At 48.9% G+C, this 23,804-nt stretch overlaps 1 protein-coding gene across 1 annotated transcript in view; it reads left to right on the plus strand.

Annotated features, from left to right (window-relative positions):
* The window catches only part of NBAS (NBAS subunit of NRZ tethering complex), a 252,708-nt gene that overhangs the window by 126,148 nt on the left and 102,756 nt on the right, over positions 1 to 23,804 (plus strand). Inside the window, 4 exon segments of the mRNA XM_078149224.1 lie at positions 16,337 to 16,361; positions 16,364 to 16,503; positions 17,292 to 17,405; positions 17,760 to 17,883. Of these exon segments, the coding sequence (XP_078005350.1) occupies positions 16,337 to 16,361; positions 16,364 to 16,503; positions 17,292 to 17,405; positions 17,760 to 17,883 (403 nt within the window).

Genomic DNA, 23,804 nt, shown 5'->3' on the forward strand with positions numbered 1-23,804 from the left:
TGAACTCAGGTCCTCCTGAATCCAGGGCCGGTGCTCTGTGCACTGTGCCACCTAGCTGCCCCTAGGTACAGACTTTAGCAGGAGTCATCTAGTAGACCAGGATGTATCGTGATTCCAAGTGAATGCCATTGTCCTTTGTGAATGGAAATCCCATTCCAGGCCTCCCTTGGCTAGTTGAGTCTCCAACATATGGGATTCTTGTGAGCTGACTACATGGAAACAACCCTGGCCAGGCGAGGGGGATCCAGTGAGGAGGATTCTCTTAGGGAAGCCCTGATGGTATTGAGCAGACCGTGACATGGACTGGCAGCTTCTGAATCCTGGGAATGGATGGAGACGCTTATGTGATGCAGGAGACACCTTAGCCAGCTATCTTAGCTAGCTAGATTCCTGTGCCTGGAGAGATATTCAGGGGCTAATTGGCCATGTTATAATTATGAGAGTTCTTGTAAAATGTCTTTAAATGGCATGCTTCTGGAATGTGTGTAAGGGCCATGTTCTGAGCTTCCATTTCCTTCTCTGTAAAAAGGAGGGGCTGAGGCCTTTCTCTGCCTTAATGTGAGTGTGTATATTGCTAAGTTCTCTCATGACTATTTAGGAGAATGTTGAGAGTTCCCAGGGAGCTCGTCTGATGCCTTATGTCTTGTAGCGTGGGCTAGTTTTGACTGCATCATTGATAATTGTTGGGATTCATAACTTTTTCATTCATAAGCATTTATTAAATGGTTCCTACATGCCACGCACTTGGCTAGACATGAAGACCCCAGCCAAATGGCCTTGCCCTCAAGAGGCTTACATTTTACTAGAGGGAAGAACCATTTCTACATAGAAATAAATGTGAAATATGTACAAACTTAAAAATAATAATTTTTGTTGGGGTGGGGAGTGGGTTGGGGGGAGGACACTCTTATCTGGAGGATCACATAGGAGGTTATTGGTTGAATTGGGCCTTGAAGGTATTTTGGGATTCTGTGAGGCTTTGGTGAGGAGGGAATGTATTACCCAAGGGCCTGGGGACAAGAGATGGAGTGTCTTGTGAAGAGGGCAGTGCCTGGGAGGAATGTGTGAAATATTCTTATAATGGTAGAGCTATAGAGAGAAGGGAATTGGAATCTAAAACATTTATTAATCATCTTCTGTGTGCCAGGCGAAGAACTAGAAATACCAAGAAAGGCACAAGACAGTCCTGGGCCTCAAGGAACTCATAATGGAAGAGACAATGTGCAAATCCCTACGTACAAATAAGCCAGCTAAATAATGAGTAATCAAGAGGGGAGGCTTCCTCTGGAAGGTGGGATTTTGGTTGGGATTCAGAGGAAGGCAGAGAACTCAGTAGGTTGAAATGAGGAGAGTGAATGTTTGGGTATGGGGGAGCAGCCAGAGAGAAGGCCCAGAGTGAGAGACAGAGGGGCATGTTGGTGGAGCAGCTGGGAGGCCGGGCAATGCCTTCTTCTGCAGGGGCGAGGAACCTGTGGCCTCCAGGCCTTTTATATGCCATCCTCCTGGTTTTTGTAAAAATAAAATTTAATTGAAATCTTTTGTTTTTATATCACTTGCATTTCCCCCTGCATTCCTCCTCCCTCCCCCTCCTTGTATGAAGGAAAGAAGAGAGAAAAGTTCAACAAAACCAGATAATTCCTTTCTTTTTTTCTCTAGTTTTTTATTTCAAAGCATTTTAATTACTTGATTAATTAATTTTTAGTTTTCAGCATTCACTTCCACAAGATTTTGAGTTCCAAATTTTATCCCCATATCTCCCTTGCCCCCGCCTCAAGATGGTGTGCATTCTGATTACCCCTTCTCCTAATCTGCCCTCCCTTCTGTCACGCCCCCTTCTCTTATCCCCTTCCTTTTCTGTTTTCCTGTAGGGCAGGATAGATTTCTATACCCCATTGCCTATATATCTTATTTCCCAGTTATATGTAAAAACAATTTTTAGCATTCATTTTTAAAACTTTGAGTTCCAAATTCTCTCCCTTCCTCCCTCCCCATCCACCCTCAATGAGAAGGCAAGCAATTCGATATAGGCCATACATGTGTAGTTATGCAAAACGCTTCCATAATAGTCATGTTGTGAAAGACTAATTATATTTCCCTCTATCCTATCCCACCCCTATTTATTCTCTTCTCTCCTTTCACCCTGTCCCTTCTCAAAAATGTTTGCTTTTGCTTAGCCCCTCCCCCAGTAAGCCCTCCCTTTTATCACCCCCCACTCCCCATCCCCTTCCCCCTATTTTCGCATAGGGTAAGATAGATTTCCATGCCCAGTTGAGTGTGGATGTTATTCCCTCCTAAAGCCAAATCCAATGAGATTAAGGTTCATTCATTCCCTTTCACCTCCCCCCTCTTCCCCTCCACTTTTGTAAAAGCTTTTTCTTGCCTCTTTTATGTGAGATAATTTACCCCATTCTACCTCTCCCATTCTCCTTCTTCCGGTACAATCCTCTCTCACCCCTTAATTTTATTTTTTAGATATTATCCCTTCATTTTCAACTCACCCTGTGCCTTCTGTCTATTTGTAACTCATGAGAAAGGTCTCATGAGTTACAAATATCATCTTTCCATGTAGGAATGTAAACAGTTCAACTTCAATAAATCCCTTATGATTTCTCTTTCCTGTTTACCTTTTCATGCTTCTCTTGAGTCTTATATTTGAAAGTTAAATTTTCTTTTCAGCTCTGGTTTTTTCATCAAGGATGCTTGAAAGTCCTCTATTTCAATGAATGTCCATTTTTTCCTCTGAAGGATTATGCTCAGTTTTGCTGAGTAGCTGATTCTTGGTTGTAATCCTTGTTCCTTGGACCTCTGTAATATCATATTCCAAGCCCTCCAGTCTCTTAATGTAGAAACTGCTAAATCTTGTGTTATCCTGGTTGTGTTTTCACAATATTTGAGTTGTTTCTTTCTACCTGCTTGCAATATTTCTGGAATTTGGCTATAATATTTTTAGGAGTTTTCCTTTTGGGTTCTCTTTCAGACGATGATGAGTGGATTCTTTCAATTTCTATTTATTTTACCCTCTGGTTCTAGAATATCAGGGCAGTTTTCCTTGATAATTTCTTTCTTTTTGTTTTTGTTTTTGTTTTTGTTAGGTAATAGGGTTAAGTGACTTGCCCAGGGTCACACATGACTTGCCAAGGGTCACACAGATAATTTCTTGAAAGATGATGTCTAGGCTCTCTTTTTGATCATGGCTTTCAGGTAGTCCAATAATTTTTGAATTCTCTCTCCTGGATCTATTTTCCAGGTCAGTTGTTTTTCCAATGAGATATTTCACAGTCTTCTATTTTTTCATTCTTTTGGTTTTGTTTTATAATTTATAATTGTTTTTCATGATTTTCTTGTATCACTCTCATTTCTCTTCCCAGTTTTTCTTCTACTTCTCTAACTTGCTTTTCAGAATCTTGCTTTTTGAGCTTTTCCATGGCCTGAGACCAATTCATATTTTTCTTGGAGGCTTTAGAAGTAGGTAGGAGCTTTGACTTTGTTGTCCTCTTCTGGTTGTATGTTTTGATCTTCCTTGTCACCAAAGTAAGAGTCTGTAGTGTGAGTTTTTTTCCACTGTTTGCTCATTTTCCCAGCCAGTTATCTGACTTTTTAACTCTTTGTTAAGGTAGGGGTCTGTTTCCAGTGTGGAGAATGTACTATCCCAAGATTTGGTCCTTTTGTGCAGCTGTTTTCAGAGATACCTCTAGGGACCTCTAGGGTACATTTTCAGTTCTTCCAAGGTGGTTTGATCAAAGGAAAGGTGTTTGCTCCTCTCCTGGCCTGTACTCTGGTCTGTGAGTGACCACAAGCACTCTTTTCTGCCTTGGAACTGTGAGGAGGATTTATTCTTCACCACCACCACAAGCTTCACACCACTGCTCCTCCTCTCCCCAGGATCGCCACCCAGAGCTGTGACCCAGATCCAAGCAGGAGCAAAGCAAGAGAATCTTTCCTCAGTGCCAGCAAAGAGATCCCTGTAAACTTCCTCTGATCAGCCACTTGATTCCCCCACTGTCTGTGGGCCGGAAGCTCAGGGCTAGGGCCAGACTGCAGGTTCGACAGATCTTTCCTACTGACCTTCTAAGTTGTCTTTAGCGTTTGTGTGTTGAGAAGTCTGGAAACTGCCACAGCTGCCTGTGATTCAGTCCTCTGAGGCCTGCTCTGGATTTGCTGGGGCCCAGTCTGTGCTGATGCATTTTGTGCTGGGCTGCACTTCTCTCTCAGACGGGTGCAACAGACCTTTCCTGTCAACCTGCCAGGTTGCCTTGGGCTGGAAATTTGTTTCACTCTGTCTTTTTGTGGGTTTTCCTGCTCTAGAATTTGTTTAGAGTCTTTTTTACAGGTATTTGGAGGGGTTTGGGGGAGAGCTCAAGTAAGTCACTGCTTTTACTCTGCCGTCTTTGCTCTGCCCCAGAAGTTCTTTTCTTTTTTAAAAAAACTCAGCATCCACCTACCGAAACAAAGGGGCAGAATGAAGGGAAACCCAGACCCCCTTTGTCCTGTAAGCACCAGCAGATGAGCAGCCCTCCACGTCGGGCGAATCTCCTGCGCGTTGTCGCATCTTTTGTTTTGCCTGGTGCCCATCAGCTCTCGCTCCTGAGGGAAGCAGTGTTCTTCAGCCACGAGTCCTCTGGAATCGGCTTCAGCAGCTGTCATAGAGCCACTCCCATGGCATTTATTATAGCAGATCTTAGGGCTGGCTTCCCACCTGACTCTAAGGGGGTAGGATCTCAGATCCCACCGGGCATGACTGCAGGGCCCTACTTCAGAGGGGAAAAGCATTTATTAAGCACTTATTGTGTGCCAGGAATAGTAACTGAGGATGCATGTTAACACAAGTGAGATGGTCCCTGCCCTCAGAGTACTTCCATTTTTTTGGAGGAGGAGCCGGATGTCAGGGCCTCAGGTGGTGGGAGTAGAGATGAAAGACATGGTGGACATGATGATGTGGTGGCCTGGCTCAAACTCACCTTCTGAGCTTAATGGACAGAGAAGAGGGGGATGGTGGGAGTCCAGGGGCTTGGCATGGGAATGGCCAGGAAGCAACCCCATTACCCTAAGCTCTGGTGTCATTTTAATGTGTGTGTGTGTGTGTGTGTGTGTGTGTGTGTGTGTGAGACATCTTGTTTACTGGAGCTCCGTAGTAATAACTGACATTTCTATAGCTTTTTTTAAAGCTTCCAAAGGACTTTACCTGTGCGACCTCTTCACCCTCATAGCTCTGTAGATTATGTACTGAAGATGTAATCAGCTCCCTTTTACAGATGAACCCAAGGCTCACAGTGCTCCTAGAGGAAGGGTTTGAACCCTGGTCTGGCCTGGCTGCACATCTGGCACTTTCCACTTGACCAGGCTGCCTGTCAGCAGCATTTTGTGCTCTTTTGTTAAATGCATTATAAAATCCCAGACAAGAGGTGTGGGAGCATGCTACGTGATCAGTATCTTGTGTCTTTGAGAATCTGATCAGATTTCCAGAACGGCCTATGCAGTTCTTCCTGTCCTGGTCTTGTGTTTTCATCCGGGCTACCCTTTGTGTGCACACAGACCATTCTCACAAAGAGATTCCTCACCTAGAGATGAGAGAGTTGGTACGTGGATCATTGTTAGCACAGTCTTTAGTTGTGTGTTTGTGGCAAAATCACCATCCCTGAGAAACCTGGTTGGGAAAGAGATCCTGGCTCTGCTGACCTAGAGGAGCTTCTGGGACAGCCAGTGGCAGGAGGAGCCAGACAGAGGCCCACGTGGAGGCCATTGTAGAAGAGGAGCCTGCGGAGAGCGTGGTGGGAGGTGCAGCCTAGGCCTGTGATCCCGGAGGTCAGGAGACAGGAGGCGGCTTCTGTGCCCTTGTCTTGATGGCAGCAGTGGGAGGAGCTTCAGGTTAGGCAGCCCTGCCCTTCTGCAGCCCCTCCTGGTGATAGGATAAGAGGAAGTCCACTTGTAGCTCTGCCTGTGAGCAGGGGTGAGACACTGACAAGTTTGACTTCCTGCCCAGCCCCCGTAGCCCATGACTGGACCCTGCGCAGGCCTACCTGAAGGCTTGCTCACTCGCCTCTTCTCTCCCTCCCTTCCTTGCTCACGAGCTCGCTCTCATGCTGTTCACTGAGAGCCCCTCCCTTGCTGTCAGGGGAAGGCCTTGGACTCTTGGGTCTGGGGCCTGTGGTGGCTCTGTAGAGCCTGACGTTTCTGTGCTGCGGCCATCTTCTTAGGCCCAGTTTGGTTTTCATAGACTTCTCTTTGTTACTCAGTGTTCCAGTAATGGCTTTCTGTTCTTCAGCTGAGTAAAAATAAAAAAGATGGTATGTTTTTATGTAGACCTATTCTCTGAATCCCCTTGAAAATAATATTTTTTGAAACCCATCTTTCTCTGCCCCAAATTACAGCTCTTCAACCCAATGAAATCCATGGGCTTGGGGTGATTTTTCTTTCATTTTTAAAGATGGTCTCTTAGGGTCATTGCCTTCTTCTTTCAGTGGGTGGAAAGAAAATGATGTCTCTGGGTCTCCTGCCCTTGATGTCACCCCCTTGTACAACGCTCGTCTGTCCCTGTCTCGTCTCTGCTCCCTGGGTTCTGGCTCCTCAGGGCAGCCACTGCACCCCCATACTGTTTTTGTCCTCAGTAAAGGTTTGTTGGATGAATGAAGATCATTGCTCTCACCCCTTGACCCTCCCTGGTTTCCTCCTCCTGACATGGGCATCCCCATCTTGACTGTTGACCTTCCTCCAGGCCCTGTCCAGAGGCTCAGCCTTGAGGGGAGCTCGTGGCTTAATCACAGCCCCTCAACTTCCCTCTGGTCTTAGGTTCCCCACCCAAGAAAGGGGAGCTGAATCTTGGGACCTCCCACATTCCGTGAATCTTAGCGTCCTGGGGCTCACTGACTCTTAGCATTGGGAGGGTAGGCAGAATCGCCAGCACCCCCGAGGAGCTTCCCTCGATCTCCCTTAACCAGCGGGGGTCTCTCGCTCTTTGGATCCCATCGAAGCGTATCCTTTTCTCCTGCATCTGTTTGTCCATCACAGCAGCGTTGTAAAGACCAGTCACCTGGTCAGCCTCCAGGACACTGAGCGGCCCCAGTTCTGCTCCCACCCCCTGACCCAGAGGCCATGGCTGTGGGTACTGACGAGGGGGCCAATGCAGGACTGAGTTTTGCCTGACTAAGCCCATTTGTTACCAGGGTTTGGTTTTGTTTTTAAATTGGGGAAAGGGAGAGAAAATAAATGCTTGTTAATTGAAGAAAAATGAAATCTCAGATTCAGCAAAAGAGCATTCCCTCCCACATAGTGGTGGCAGCAGCAGCAGCAGCTCTCTGCTGAGCTCAGCTCTGGGTCCTCCCCACCGCCTGTGATGGGGAAGCCTTCCCTTTTGTGGGGTCTTTCAGCATGGGAGCAGGGCCAGAGAAAGCCCTGAGATCTGTATCCTGGTCTGGCCTGAGTTCTCAATGGTTTGTTGCAGCTCATGTTTTGCAGATTTGATTTTGCAGATCTAGAACCATCCTTTATTCTTTCATTGTGACATTTACTGGGACAGGGTTTCCCCCGTACCCAGAACATCCGGGGTCGAGCTTCCAGCCCTCCAGGCTTAGCCCCAGATTCCAGGACAGAGCAATGTTGATGGTTTCACAAGCAAATTCAGCAGATGCCTAGCGAAGCCTCACCTGTGCTGGGTCCTAGGTGAGAGGCCTTCTTGCCTTGGCAAGAGACAGTTCCCTTTGTCATCTTCTGGTGTAAGCTGTCTTGGTGAACCGCCACGTCAAGACGTTTGTTTGTGGACCCTGTGGAGAATCTGGGCTCCTGTGACGCTGTCATCTGGGATGCCAGTGTCTAGCTTTCGTCCTTACTGCTAACTCAGGTTTTGTTTCGTTTTCCGTGAAGAATGCAGCGTTTGTATCATTGGTCACAAGCCAGCAAATCAGGGTGCAGAGCAGTGTGCTGGGCCTGGGGCACCTTCCCTGTCGAGGTCCCTGCCCTCAGGGAGCTTGTTGTCAGTTACTGTGTCATAGAAGGGTCTGAGAGAGGCATAGCTTAATGGGACTCTGAGGGGGGTGGTCAGTGTCCGGTGGAGTGATCAGGGCGGGCTTCCTGGAGGCAACGACTTTGGGCTTTAAAGAGGAATAGGATGTGGGAAGAGAGCACATTCCAGGTACGGAAGCTCAGGACACATTCTAGGCCAGAGACTGGTTCAGTTTGGCTGTAGGCTGGAGTAGCTGGAAATCCACCTGCAAAGACTGCAGGATACCACTTGGGGAGGATCTGGTGTGGCTGCCTAGCAGAGTTTCAGCTTTCTTCAGCCAGCAGAAGGGAGCCGTTGATGATTCTTGAGTAGAGGAAGGGTCTGAGTGCCCCAGTACAAAGGCATCCCACAGGGGTGTAAGTGAGTGGTTGGCATGTGGAGAGGGCAGAGCATCAGGCCAGGTGGGGATGGGCATGAGCTGACCTGTGCTTGGCAATTCTGTCAGCGATGTGGTGGCGATGGCATTGGCAGGGCATGGCAACTTACTGGAGGTGAGAGGTGAGGGAAGAGCAGGGATTCCACAAGGTCTCAGAAGTGGCCGGCAACCTCACTGCCCATGCCAGGGGTCAGAGAAGGAAACCAGTCTGAGAAGGCTTGAGGGCAGAGGAGGAGCTTGGTTTTTCCAGGTCAGGATGAGCCTGGTGGTTGTGGTAGACAGGGTTTGGGGTCACTGAAGAGAGGCCGGGATGGGAGGTGCTGATGTGTGCCGGGGGCAGGATGAGAAGCTGCCCACAGGAGAGTGTGGAGAGAGGAGGCAAGAGTGAGGGGCAGCCCCTGAGGGAGCCTTGTTGTTAAGGTCAGACTGGGAAGAGACAGGTGGCAGGAGAGAAGCCTGGGGAGAAGCTGGAGGGAGCAGCCTCCCAGAGGCCTGGGCAGGCGGTGGGGAGGCCAGGGGTGGGGGCAGGGAGGCCTGGGAGGAGGAGGAGAGGACTGAAGAGCTGGTGCTGATTTGTTATGGTCACTAGGGAGTGTGAGTGAGGGGAGAATCTTTGGAGGCCTCAGGGCACAGCAGACCAGTACTTGCAGGGTCTGGCGTTTCCTTGCTGGGGACACCACTTCACGGATGCAGATTGCACACCCTTTGTGCCCTGGGGTCCGCCCATGGTGGCCTTGGCATAGGTTTTGGGCAGTGGGTACGGAGTTGGCCTAGCACCCACCACTGGGGCCTGGGTCCCCTTCCTGCTGTGATGAGGCAGCAGAGCAGAACCCTCAGAAAATAACTGTTCCAAATGGCCTGATTCCACTGAAACTTACTTTTATCATAGGAGATGGCAATAAGGCATCTTTGTCTCTTAGCATGGATCTCCTCGCTAGCAGAATTGAAGGTGTGACTTATGGCTGATTGCTCCAGGATTGGCAGGGGGGCCCTGAGCACCGACCCCTCACAGTCATTAGTGATTCTGCCCCGGGGTGCAGGTGTGCAGCCTGTGCTGGGAACCCCATCTCTCACCTCCTCCCCATGTCCATTGTGGCTCTTCTTTCTGCCTGTATCTCCCTGCTTCTCACCTCACCCTGTGGCCTAGGAGGACTGACCCACTGACCAGCCTGGGTCTGGGTTGTTGATCGAGGTAGATTATGTAGGAAGTATGTTTAAAAAGGGCTTTGAGGAGAATAAATAAAGTGAAAAATCTCAGCTTGCCCCTAATCTCCTCAGATGAGCAGAATAAAGAACCCGTCCTCCTCCCCCTTCTATTCCTCCTCCTCTCTCCTTCCTCCCCCTCCCCCTCTTGTCTCCTTCCTCCTCTTCCTTCTTCCTGCTTCTCTTCTTCCTTCCCCCCTTCTCTCCCTCCTCCTTTTCTTCTCCCCTTCTCTTCTTCTGACTCCTTCCCCTCCCCTCCTCTTCCTCCCTTCTCCCTTTCCTCTCTTATTCCTCCCCCTCCCTCTCCCCCTCTTCTCTTTCCTCCCCTCCTCCCTTCTCTTTTTCTTCCCCCTTCCTTCCCCCTCTCCCTTCCCCTCTTCTCTCTTTCCTCCTCCTCCCCCTCCTCTCTCCTTCCTCCCCCTCCCCCTCCCCCTCCTCTCTCCTTCCTCCCCCTCCCCCTCTTGTCTCCTTCCTCCACCTCCCTCTTCCCCCTTCTCTTCTTCCTTCCCCCTTCTCTCCCTCCTCCTTTTCTTCTCCTTTTCTCTCCTTCTTCCCTTCCCTCTCCCCCTTCTCTTCTTCCTTCCCTCCTTCTCTTCTTTCTCCACCTCCACTTCCCCTCTTCTTCCTCCCCCTCTCTCTCCCCCTTCTCTTTTTCCTCCTCCTCCCCTACCTCTCTCCCCCCATCCCCCTCTTCTCTCTTTCCTCCCCTCCTCCCTTCTCTTCTCCTCCTCCTCCCCTCTTCTCTCTTTCCTCCCCTCCCCTTCTTCTTTCTTTCCTCCTCCTCCCCCTCCTCTCTTCTTCCTCCCCTCCTCTCTTCTTCCTCCCCCTCCCCCTCTCCTTCTCCCGCTCCCTCCCCCTCTTCTCTCTTTCCTCCCCTCCTCCCTTCTCTTCTTCCTCTCCCCTCCTCCCTTCTCTTCTTCCTCCCCCCTCCTCCTTTCATCCCTCCTCAAGGCCTTTGCTCCAGCTTTTCCTCTCTAATCCTCTTTCAGCTCGACCCTTCCTCCTTTTGTCTGTCTCCTCTCTTTCTCCTCCTGCAGCTTCTCTTCCAGTCCTCCTAAGTATCTGGGCTCCTTCCCAGTTCCAAAACCCTCCAGAGAAGCCCCATCTGTAGGTGAGGGATTCCTCCTCCTGCCGCTCCTCCCTGCCTCCTCCTCTCCCAGGAGCCCAGGGTGTAATTTACCCTTTAGGTTCTAATGGGAGGAAGGAGGAAGGCTCAGGCTGGAGCTGTAGGTGTGCCCACTGCCTGTCGCCTGCCCGCCCCTGGTGAACCCTGGGGGGGGGTGGGCAGCAGTCACCAGGGAGGTGTGGAGTGGAGGGGGCAGCTCCGCATATTGTGGGGATGGGCGGTACGGGGCGCAGGCCTCCTCCCACAGTGCCTCATCTGTGCATTATTGCCCTGAAAGAACACTGACTGCTAAAGCCCTTCCCCGGGCCAGGCCGTGCCCCTGCACGCCCAGCCCTTCCCTGATCGACTCCTCCTCAGGAGCCGGGCGTGTAGCCCTCCGTTCTCCCCTGGGTGCTCACCTGATGCTCCCTTGGTGACCGGAGGGCTGCCTTCTCCTGGGCCCGCCCAGCTAGGCCCAGGATCTGGTGTGATAAACACCTTTGCAAGGGCGATGTTTGTTTAGTGTAGAGACCTGTCTTCTGGTTGTTTTTAATATGGATTTCACGCCTGTTGTAGCTGCCTCCTCCTCGTGGCTCCAGGCGATGCAGCTGTTAACGTGCGCCATTTCATAAAACAGAGATGTCCTGTTGTCAGACTCTCACTTCAGTGGGCCCTGCCTCTCTCTCCACTCTGTATTAAGTGTTAGTCTGTGACACTGGGGAGGCGGATCTAAGATGGGGAGGGCATTTGAGGAGAGGAGGAGGGAGGGGAGGAGAGCAGCAGCCTCCAGCAAGATGGGGCGTGGCCCTGCTCCGAGTGCTGTCCTCGGTCCTGCTTCCTTCACTGCATCAGGTCATGGCAGGCTGCTAGAGATCCCCTCAGCCTTCACATTTGGCCATAGCTATCCGTTGTGTCCTTCCTCACAGAAAGTGCTGCTGGAAGTGTTTTGGTTGATGAGGGCCTTCCACTCAGTCCTTGCCCAGCCCCACAGGGGCCTCCCAGCCAGCAGCTGTTCTCTTGGCTCCATCTTCCAAGCAGTGGCCTCATGGACTGGGCCAAAGTGTAGTGTGACCATGTGCTTCCCTCCACTCTCTAGAGTCGAGCTCAAGCCCTTCCCACAGAGGCTGCTGCTGGCCTTCTTCCTTGGCTCTGGGCCTGCTGATCCCCTCACCACTCTGCTTTCCGGCCAGGTCAGTCTGCAGGATGCTCCCTTTCTATGCCTTGGCAGTGAGTCAGCAACCGTTTCGAGTGCCTCCTTTGTGGCAGGATCTGTGAAATGGTCCCTGCTACTGAGGAGTGGAACTATTTTCAAAGAGAGAAACAAAACGTGTATCTGCATATGTCACTTGTGGACACACGTGTAAGTGCACGTGTGCGAGGTCTGTACCAGATACCTGCATACAAGCCAGGGCGGCCCAGACAGGCCTGAGCTGAGAGCGTGGGACGGCGCTAGAAATGCTGAGAGGGAGAACCAGAGAGGGGAGATGGCCAGCAGGATGGTTTGGCCGGGCAGAGCTCTGACCGGCCACTGGTCAAACTGTTCATAGTGAGGTTTCTTTCGTGGGTGGGTTGGACAAGATGGTGGCTGCTGAGGTCCCTCCCAAGGCTCATGTTCTGTGATTCTGTGAGCACAGCACAGAGCTGAGTGGTGGGTAATAAACCTGGGAGAATAATTGGGAACCGGGGGGGTGAAAAGCTAGCAGTGAGGTAACTGAGAGCTAGTGGAGGTTCGGGGCAGGAACAGCATCAGTGGTAGGCTTTGGGGCCAGATGGGAGAAGAGAGAGGCTTGAGGCAGGGAGCCCAGTAGAGAGGCTCATCTGTTCACATTCTGAGTTACCTTCCCCCCTCCCTCTCTTCATTATTCTCCTTAATATTCTAGGCTCTTGGTTCCTCCAGATGAATTTTGTTGTTATTTTGTGAAGTTCTATATAGTGATCCCTTGATAGAATGATTTGTGGAGTACTAAATCTGCGCATTATTTTAGGTAATATTGTCGTTTTCATTCTGCTGGAACAACATGGTTATGGATCATGAATGTCTTTCTAGTGGTTTAAGCCTTCTTTCTGTAAAGATTTCTTTTTAATGTTTTATGTGTGCCTTGGTAGGTTAAGACCTAAGTGTTTTGTGTATTTTGCAATTAATTAATTCTCTCTCTTCTGGGTTTTGTTAGCAAAATCATTTCTTTGGATTTGTTTTATGTCTTACTACTTTATTGAAACTATCAATTGCTTGAATTAAGTTCTTCGTTGCATTTTTAAATTCTTTCAGTAAGACACAATATGCTCTGTGTATAATTTTGCCTCATGTTTGCCTATTCTGTTTAGATATGTGATAAAAGTAATGGCTGTCCTTGCTTTACCCTTTATGCTATGGAGAACGCTTGTAGTCTAGTCTCTTATGCTAGCTTTTGGTTTTACATAACTACTCTTGATCATTTTCAAGAAAGAACCTTTTGTTCTTTTTGCCATTTTGTTTTTGTAAGATGAGCATATTCTTCATCTTATTGAAGGCTTTTTTGTGTCTGTTGGTATGTGATTTACACTTTTCTTGTTGATGTGATTTATTGTGGTTATAGTTTTCCTAATATTGAACCATCCATTTGGTCCTGCTATACTCATTCTCATCATAGCAATTACTTTTTTGAGCATATTACTTTAACTTCTTAGCTACTATTTCAGTATTTTCATGTTAAATTAATTAGTGATATTGATTATGATTTTCTTTTTCTGTGTATCCTCCCCTTGCTTAGGGAATCAGGACCATAGTTTTCCTCACAGAAATAGAATCATCAATTTAGAACTGGCTGGACCTGTGTTTGGCAAGGTGCCCTCTTTCTCTAGTTTCATGAGCTGTGTGTGTGTGTGTGTGTGTGTGTGTGTGTGTGTGTGTGTAGCTATTGTGTAGGGACTAATTGTTATTTAAATGTTTAATGCAATTCACATGCAAATTCATCTGATCCCAGTGTTTTTCACTAGGAGTTCATTTATGCCTTTAATTTTTCTTTCTGAGACTTGTTTGTTTAAATTCTTTTTTTTTTGTTAATCTTAATTTTATATTTTTGTGAACCATAGATTTGAAAAAAAATTGTTTTGTTGGCATATGATTGAGTATAATAGGTTTTTAATACTTTTTGTTACTTCTGTTCTATTTATTGCAAAATAATCCTTTTTGCTTTTTTGATATTGGTAATTTACTCATCTTCTCCCTTTAAAAAATCAAATTAACTAATTCTTTATGTATTTTGTCTTAAAATAGTTCTTAGTTCATCATCTCAGGCTTTTAAATATATACGTATTTTATATAGATAGATAGATAGATAGATAGATAGATAGATAGATAGATATTATTTTCCTCCAATTACATGTTAAAATAATTTTTCAACAATTAAAAAAAAATTTTGAGTTCCAAATTCTATCCCTCCCTCTTTCCCCCCTCCCCCCTCCTTGAGACAGCAAGTAGTCAGATAGGTTTATACATGTGCAGTCAAGTGAAACATTTCCATGTTAGTCATTTTGTGTAAGACATCTCGAATAAAAGAAAAAGAATAAGAGAAAGACGGTGAAAAATAGCCTGCTTCAGTCTGTGTTCAATATGCGTTCTTTCTGTGGGGGTGGATAGTATGCTTCATCCTTGGTTCTTTGGGATTGTCTTGGGCCATTGTGTCGCTGAGAGCGGCTAAGTCTTTCACAGCTCTTCATCAAACAATATCGCTCGCTGTCTGCAGCGTTCTCTTGCTTCTGTTCACTTCACCATGCATCGGTTCATGTGAGTCTTTCCAAGTTTTTCTGACACCGCCCTGCTTGTCATTGTGCACGGCACAATAACATTCCATCACAGTCACATACCAGAGCCTGTTTAGCCATCCACAATCGATGGGCATTTCTTCAGTGTCCAATTCTTAGCCACCACAAAAAGAGCTGCTATATGTATTTTTATATGAATAGGTCTTTTTTGGATGTCTTTGGGATGTAGACCTAGCAGTGGTATTGCTACATCAAAGGGTATGCACTGTTTTATAGTCCTTTGGGCAGAGTTCCAAATTGCTCTCCAGAATCGTTGGATCAGTTCACAACTCCACCAGTGGCACATTGGTATCCCATTTTCCCACATCCCATCCAACAGCCAACATTTTCCTTTGTTATTGTATTAGCCAATCTGGTAGGTAAGTGGTGGCACCTCAGAATTGTTTTAATTTGCATTTCTCTACTTGATACTGATTTAGAGCATTTCATATGACTATAGATAGCTTTGATTTCTTTGTCTGAAAATTGCCAGTTCCTTTGATCATTTATCAATTGGGGAACGACTTGTATTTTTATAAATTTGACTCAATTCTCTGTACATTTGAGAAATGAGACCTTTAGCTGACATATTTGTTGCAAATCCCCCCCCTAGTTTTCTGCTTTCCTTCTAATTTTGATTACATTGGTTTTGTTTGTGCAAAACCTTTTTAATTTTATATCATACAAAATGATCTATTTTACATTTTGTCATGTTCTCTCTATTTTCTTTGGTGCTAAATTCTTCCCTTACTCATGGATCTGACAGATAAACTATTCCATGCCTTCCTGATTTGCTTATGGTATCACTCTTTATGTGTAAATCATGTACTCATTGACCTTGTTTTGGCCTATGCTGTTTTCCAGTTTTCCCAGCAGTTTTTGTCAAGTGATGAATTTTTGTTCCAGAAGCTTGGATCTTTGGGTTTGTCATATCCTAGATTACTTTGGTCATTTACTGTAATGTAATTTATACCTAATCTTTTCCGCTGATCTACCACTCTGTTCTTCATCTCAGTCTTTTCGTCTTCAAATTTACTTATCCTTCCTTTGATTTTTAGAATCTCCACCTTTCAGCTTGTTATTAATTTGTTGATTTTCTTGGGTTTTGGTTCCATACTCAATTCACTGATTGTTTTTCTTTTTTATAGAGAACACGTGTTTAAAATTCTTAAGTTTTTGGGGTTTTTTTAAGCCAGTGGTGCCATTGTAGAAATTTTGTTTTTGTGATATTGTTTTCCTTAACGGTTTTCTTTATTGTTGTTCTTGTTGTTATGATTGATTTTTTATTCTTGGTGGGGTTTTTTGGTGAGGCAGTTTGGGTTAAATGACTTGCCTAGGATCACACAGCTAGTAAGTGTCAAGTGTCTGAGGCCAGATTTGAACTCATGTCCTCCTGACTCCAAGGCTGGAGCTCTATCCACTGCTCCACCTCGCTGCCCCTGGTTGATTTTTCTGGTTTATTATTTAGGAATGAATTACTGAGTTTCCATCGACTTTAGTCCTTAACTGTACTTGACATGTAGGCATCATCGCCTTTCTCCATCACTGCTGCTCTTAACTAGCTCTGTGACTTTCAACAAGGCCCTTTTTCCTCTCTGGGAGATGAAGAGGTTGGGCTTGGGGACCTTCCCTGTTGGGTCTACCATAATGTGATGTTGGCCACCGCCAGAATAGGTGGATTTAAGCCATCATACAAGGTCTTTCCTCTGGCCTAACCTTTGGTGTCGCACCTTTAAAATGGGATGGGGTGGAGTGGGAAAGTCATGTTGAGCTCAGTGGACCCCACTTGTTTTTCAGGCCCTGGCGTTCTGTGGCATCAGGCATGAAGAGACTTGTCCTTCCAGGTTATTATTAAGCTTGCCATTTGTGACAGGATGAAGCCGGCCTCCCAACCAGCCACTCGGGGATCTGCTGCATTGGACCACGGCCACCACCATGAAGGTCCTCTCGAACACAAGCACCACCACCAGAGCCGTGCTGCACGCCGTCAGTGATGGGCAGTGGTGGAAGAGGTCCTTGGCCTACCTCCGACCCTTGCACGTAAGGAATGCGCAGCAGAGGCTGGCTCCCATGCAGACCTCCTTTGGGCCACCATGCGCAGTGTGGCCCACCGGTCTCAGGGTGCACCCCCCACCTTGGAGACCCAACAGGCGGCTGGGGAGGCGGTTGGCAGCATGGTCCCTTCTTTAGAAGAGGAGTGGGTGTGTCTGATGCACAGACCTTGGAAGGGGCATCCCACAAGAGACCCATCCCTCCGTCATTGCTGTGGGTTCTTTGCCCGTGAGCTCTTCCCCACTGCTGCTCTTTCCTGTCCCTGGCTCTCTAGAGGCGCCAGCTGCTCATCCTTCAGAGTCTTCCACGCCTCCTGTTTGACCCTTCCTTCCTGCTCTGCCATTTCTCTCCTCTCTTCTTTTCCTTCTGTGCCTCTGGGTCTTCCTGGGTGGGCGTGGCTCTTCCTGTTGGCTCTGACCTTTTCCACCATTGATCAGTGCTGGGCCATGCTCCAAAAGGCGCGCACATGCATGCAATCACTGCTGTTTCAGAGCTTTGGAAATGAGCTTTTGAGTAGCCTCGTGATGGGCACAAAGCAAGGCCGGAGGCTGAGCTGTCTTATTGGCTGCCGTGCCCCCAGGCTGGTCAATCCAGCGATGTGAGTGGGCTGCCCTCGGTACCCAGGCATACACCAGGAGTATAGCATTGGCTGCACCCAAGCTGTCCCATTTCCCTCTCTTCTCTTTCCTTGGGTCACAAGCAGTAATGCTGTGTCAGTTCCCCTAGTCCCTAGACCAGGAGTTCTGATTCATCGTCCCCCACTTTGATCCATTTAGGGCCAAGACTTCTGTGTTGTTTATGGCCAGGGAGCGGGCGCCAATGCAGGCCTGGAGAAGCAAGGCTGCCATCCGTTTTACGAGTCCCTCCTGGCCAATCCCTTTGTCTCCGAGGTGAGTGCGAGGTGTGAGGGAGCCCTGCGCCCTGTTGCCTCTGGGGTTCTCCTGCCCCAAATGGTGGCATTTCATGGCACCGGGGGCATCCTTTGCTTCCTGAAAATGACCTGCTGCTCCCCGGTTCTAACTCCTCTTCTTCTGAGTGATTTATCTCACCTTCGTTGCCAAAGGTGGGCATCACAAGGGGAGGTTTTGCATTTTACCCAAAATAATTTATTTTTGAAAATGATGCTCTTAGATAGATGACCCTAAAATACAAATTCAGAGAATGTAACTCCTAAATAAAATCAATATGATCTTTTAAGAAAAAGTGCTGTTAACCTTGGCTTCAACACCTCATATTTTTTCTAGTCTGAAGTGACTTATACTACGTACCAGCACTTTGCGACGGAGAGCTTCGCAGAGGTCTTGCTGAGAACGGGGAAATTAGCAGAAACCAGGAGTGAAGGTGATGGAGGATTTCCAACAACAGAAAGTAAGAAAGCAGATTTTCAAAGTCAAGACTAGAAAATAGGACTTGTTCAAGGTGTTTGCTCCTCCAGGTTCTTGCTGGACCCACAAAGCCCCGTGATTTCTCATCTCCTCCCCTCCAACCCTGGCAGGCAGAACCCCTCAGTGCCTGGACAGGCACCTCCTTTGTGATACCATGGCCTTAGTCCCCTGAGGGCCGCCTTTTAGTGGCATGTCACTGTCTGGTCTTCGTAAGGCTTGTCCTCGGGATGCAGACACACTGTTCATTCCTGGCTTTCTCCGATGTGGTGAGACCTCCCACCTTGGGGAGGTATCAGCAGCTAAATTTGGTGGAGGAGTCATTGAGTCCCAGACCAACTGTGGCAAACAGAAATACTGAATGGAACAGAACTGAAATTTTACTTTGAAAATATGGGTTATTTCAAATATTTTTCTTCATTATAGTCCTTCTTTCCATGGAAAAATATTTGAAAAAATGACTCGGATGCAGCCTTGGCCCAGGGTCAGAATCCCTTGGTTCAAGTCTTGGCTTCATTACTTCTTAGCTGTGTGACTGTTGTTGAATCACTTCATTTTTCTGTGCCTCAGTTTCCTCATCTGTAATAGAGATTTCTCCTTCTCTTCCCCCCTCTCCTCCTCCTTCCTCCCTTCCTCCTTCCCCTCCTCCTCCTCAACCTCCTCTTACATCAGTCAGTCAATCATTGGACTTTTATTAAGCACCTCCTGTGTTCCAGGCATTGTGCTAAGGGGCACGGATACAAAAAGTGGTAAAAAGCAATCCCTGTCTTCAAAGAGCTCACATTCTAAGCGGGGAGACAAAGTCCAAACAAATATGTACAAAGCAAGTTATAGACAGGATAAAAAGGACGTGATAAACAGGAGGAAGTCACTAGAATGAAGAGGGGTTGAGGAGGGCTTCATATAGAAAGGGGGATTTTCCTGGAGACTTGAAGGAAGCTGAGAAAGTCAGTAGGCAGAACTAAGGAGGGAGTGCATTCCAAGCTTGGGGATAGCCAGAGAAAATGCTCAGAGCTGGGAGGTGGAGGGTCTCGTTTGTGGAATAGCCAGGAGGCCAGGGGCACTGGATCAGAGAATATGAGGAGGGGGGTACAGGAAAGGGAGGAGTGGGCTGGGGTATGAAGGGTTTTAAACACCAAACAGGGCATTTGGAATTTGATCCTGGAAGTGATGGACAAACACTGGAGTTTATTGACATAATCAGTGCTACGACATAGTCTGATTTGTGCTTTAAGAAATCCCTTCGGTGGCTGAATGGAGGCTGGCCTGGAGTTGGGGGAGACTCGAGGCAGGCAGAGCCCCCAGCAGCTACTGCCAAGTCCAGTGATGGCAGAGGTGATGAGGGTCTGCACCAGAGTTGGGGCAGGGTCATATGAGAGAAGGGGGAACATTCGAGAGATGTCACAGATGGGACGTCAAGAAGAAGATATTGCAAGCTTTGGTGCCATATTAGATGTGGGTGGTGAAAGAGAACAAAGCATTCAGGATATCTCCTGGGGTGTGAGCCTGAGGACCTAGGAGGGTGGTGGAGCCCTCTACAGTAATAGGGAAGGTGGGGGCGGGAGAGTTGAGGGGGAAAAGATAATGAGTTCTGCTTGGAACATAATGAATTTCAGATATCTACTGGACATCCAGTTGGACGTGTCTGAAAGACAGTTGGAGATGAGCCACTGGAGGTCAGCAGAGAGTTTGGGGTGATCTCCTTATTGTAGATTTGAGAATTGTCAGCAGAGATGGTCATGAAGTCCATGGGAGCTGATGAGATCACCCAGCAGTGTCCTGAAGACCTAGAAAGAGAGGATCAAGGAGGGGAGAGTGATCAACAGTGTCAGAAGCTGCAGAGAGGCCAAGGAGGGGGATGGAGAAAGGGCCGTTGGACTGGCAACTAAGAGATGATCCATGACTTTGGAGAAAGCAGTTTTGGTAGAAGGATGAGGCTGGAAACCAGGCTGTAAGGAGTTCAGAAGGGAGCAAGAGGAGAGAAGGTGAAGGCCCCAATTGTAGACGCAGGAGTTTAGCTGCAAAGGGCAGAAGAGATGGAGGAGAATAGTGAGTGGGGATGGGAGGGCTGAATGAGGGCTTTTTCAAGATGGGGGAGCCATGGGCATGTTTGTGGGCAGGAGGGAGGGACTGAAGACAGGAGAGAGAGAGGGATGGTGGGGGATGGTCTGCTGCGGGAGGTGGGATGGAAGGGGGTCTCCTTGGGCAGGTGGAGGGGTTGGCCTTGGTCAGGAGTCAGGCCACTGCATCACCAGAGACAAGAGTGAAGGAAGAGATGGTGGCAGAAGGCATCTGAGTGACAGTAGATGAGGAAGAGGGAGGATGAGGCAGACGAGGAAGAGGGGGGACGAGGGAGACGGGGAAGAGGGGGACGGGGCAGACGGGGAAGAGGGGGACAGGGCAGACGGGGAAGAGGGGGGACGGGGCAGACGGGGAAGAGGGGGGACGGGGCAGATGGGGAAGAGGGGGGACGGGGCGGACAGAAAAGAGGGGGGATGGGGGAGACAGGGAAGAGGGGGGACGAGGCAGATGAGGAAGAGGGGGGATGAGGAGCTGATACTGGGCCTCAGTTTTTTTCCGTAAAATGTGACTGTTTTTAGCTGAGAACTTGGGTAGTGGGAGAGCCATGGGAAGTTCAAGGAGGGATGAGGAAATGTGGAAAAACTGCTGTGGAGAGTGAGAGAATGAGTTAATGAGAGAGATTTAGCAGGATTGCCAGGCACCAGTGAGGGCCCAGTTGAACTTGCGTAAGATAAATTTGGAGTGGAGCTGGGCAGAGCCGTTGCATGATTTTCTCCTCCTTCCTTCAGCACATTGGAAAGGTGACTGGTAGCACGAGTGATCCAAGGCTGAGGTTTGTCTGGCTGTCATTGGCAATATAAGTGAGTGGGGGATTTGAGAAAAGAGACGAGTGTAGAGTTAAATTGGTTCACCAAGAATTCAAGATGGAGAGAGGAGAAGAGAATGGCTGGTGTAGGGAAGATGGCCTGGAGAGAAGTGAGAGGTCAAGGGACTGGAGGTGGTGGTGCAGATAAAGGGCAGGGTTATGTCAGGGAAGCCCCAGAGAGTTGTGAAAAGCCAGTAGCATAGAGGTGGTAGTTTAAGAGTGCTGGCGGGATCAAGGGCATGACCGTCTTTGTGTATGGCTGAGGTGGGGGGAGGAGTAGCTCATGGCAGGTGAGTAGGGTAAGGAACCCAGTGGTTAGTGTTGACAGAGAATCGGTATCCTCTAGGATGAGGGCAGGAGTTGGGGAGGAGAGAAAAATTGTGAGCAGGCATCAGACTCGTTGAGGAAGGAAAGAGAGTGACCTGGATGTCCACAGACAACAGCCTCCAGGATTTACGTTGAGTGGTTGAGAGGAGGAGGAAGAGGAGGAGGAGAGGCTACTGGTGAAGGGGGCAGGGGGAGAACCTAGCAGGGCTGTGGGGAACAAGGAGCATTCCAGCTCCCTGGCCTCTAGTAGTGAGCTGAGGAGAAGAAGTGAGGGGCAGCCACAGAGGTGGAGGGGCAGCCACAGAGGTGGAGCCGGGTTCAGTAAGAACTAGCGTTAAGTGGGAGAAGAGATTTCAGAGAGACGTGTGCCGCCTGTGGAAGAGGCGTGGCAGAGGGCAGCGTGGCAGGGCCGGGCACCTCTCCTCCTCTTCCACTTCCCCCTCCTCATCCCCCTCCTCCCTTTGCCTTTCCTCTTCTGCTTCACCCCCTCTCCTCCTCTTCCCCCCGTTTCTGTAGTACTTTAGGGTTTATTGTATGTGCTCCTCATAATGAGAACCCTCGTGAGTACAGATGTTACCATGAGGATCTCACAGAGCTGTCCCTGGAGGGTCTGAGTGGGGGACAGCCGGTGAATGGGGGACCTAGTTCCGTAATCTAGCCAGCCACTGGCTCTCAGCTCAGGGCCCCCTCCCTCGCTGACAGCCTCCCACCAGTCCCCATGAGGAACCCACTGGTTGAGATGGAAATCTTCTCATCTGGCTCTCTGGTGCTACAGATAGAGAAACTGAGGCCAGGAGAGACAAAGCAACTCCCCCACGTTCTCTCGCCAGGGCGTCTGCCCAGGCCCACTGCCTCTGCACTGAGTGGTTTTCCAAGATGATGTGACAGACCCCTCCTCTGTCCTGACATCCAGGAATTCTCTTAGCTCCCTATACCCACCAATCACAGCTTAGGCCTCTTGTCCCGCCTTTGGCCTGAGGACTGTGGGTTAAGACTCTATTATTTACTTCTTCCTGAGGTTTTTCCCAGTTGAGCCTGTTCAAATGGAGACCGTTCTGAGCAAGTTTGGGGGGAGGGTGGGGTGGAGTGGGTTGGGTGTGGTTCCTGAGCTGCCTGTATTCTCTGGGTTAGCTGAGATGATCACCCATTGGCCTAGGGCTCGCACGAATGCACACACACACACACACATACACACACACACACACGTACACACTGCGTGGAAGTCTCGGTGGTCTTTTGCATTTGGCTGCCCAGGTCTTTACCATCAGTGTTCCTGCATGAGACCGTCCTCATTCAGGTGGCCCAAAGGGTAGTGAGAAGGTGCCCGGTGAGCCTGTGCGGGGTGGGTGCTAGGGTGGTGCCAGAAGGCAGGGCTGTTGTAGGAGCCCATGAGGTCATGCACACGGCATGCTTGGCACTTTATCAGTGCAAGTTCTTGTTATTATTATTACTAAAGTCACCGAGGACACGTATGGGGAAGGGAGCGGCAGTCCTGTGCAGGGTGGCTCCGGGTGTGCCCACTTGGGGCTTCATAGATGACTGTTTGCTCGTGAGAAACGCTGTCAGATGTCACTCTGGAACTGTGATGGTGACAGGGTGGTGAGAGCGAGGAGGATGGCTGGCCATCCTGGGGATGCCCTAGAGTAGCCCTAGAGCCAGCCCTGCCCACTGCTGGATTCTTTGGGAAGCCTGGCGAGGGGAGCACATGGCCTGGGGCTTTCCAGCAGGGAAGTGGCGGGTTCTCAGCTCAGGCCATTTTGTCATACACGTGCTTGGTGCTGGGGACCCACGATGAAGGAACGAGCGTTGCAGTGTTGTGCCATGGGAAGATGCGCCTGTCGCTCAGCTCTGCTTCACTGAGGTGGGTCATGAGCTCTGGGAGAACAGAATCCATGTTGGATCGGTTCTTGCATTACACCAGTTTGGCTCTGGGTGGCCAGGCTGTAGGACCTGGGCTGGCCTGGGCTCCAGCCCAGCCTCGGCTCCTGGCAGCTGGTGATAGGCTGGCAGCAGCAGCAGCAGCAGCAGCACCAGGTGCTGCCCCTCCCCAGGGCTGGAGGACCATGCAAGGGGAGTGGGGGTCTGTGGCACTATTCGCTTATGTTACACAAGAGCTGGCTGTGTTGGCCACTGAGTAGACACTTAATTAGTGTGTAAACGTCTCTCGGGAAAGAGTTGTGTGTTTATTTTCAGCATGTTTTCGATATGGTGCAGGAGAGGGGCACAAAGAACGGGGCCTGTGAGAAGACAGAGGCCCTAGTCTGTCTCTTGTGAAGCCGCCCATGGGTGTGTCAGGTTTTGGACGCATCACATTGACACATTCGACTGTCTCAGAATATTAAGCCTTTGTCAGAAACTCCTCAAAATGGAAGCCTGGCTTGGGTTAAATGACACAAATTGAAAATCATTGTCAAACGTCGTTCTCGCTTCCTGCGTAGAAATAGGTCGTGGTGCAAATTGAACTCTCCTCTGGGTCTGACTTTGGAGAATTCCTAAGTTCAGAGTTGACGAGATAGCTCAGATGGAGAGTGGCAGTGAAAGACCAGCCATTATTTATTTAACTCAATAAATGATTGGATGGGTAATGATTTCTAAATCAATAACACAGGCAGCTTGCCCTCTGTGAATTGAGCTCTGAAATGAAATTCATTCCAGCCCTTTCCCGAGGCAGGCGTTTTGCATGCCCCAAGTGC

The sequence above is a fragment of the Phascolarctos cinereus genome, unplaced genomic scaffold (genome assembly GCF_003287225.1).
Source record: "Phascolarctos cinereus isolate Bilbo 61053 unplaced genomic scaffold, phaCin_HiC Scaffold_2;HRSCAF=192, whole genome shotgun sequence".
Lineage (NCBI taxonomy): Eukaryota > Metazoa > Chordata > Mammalia > Diprotodontia > Phascolarctidae > Phascolarctos > Phascolarctos cinereus.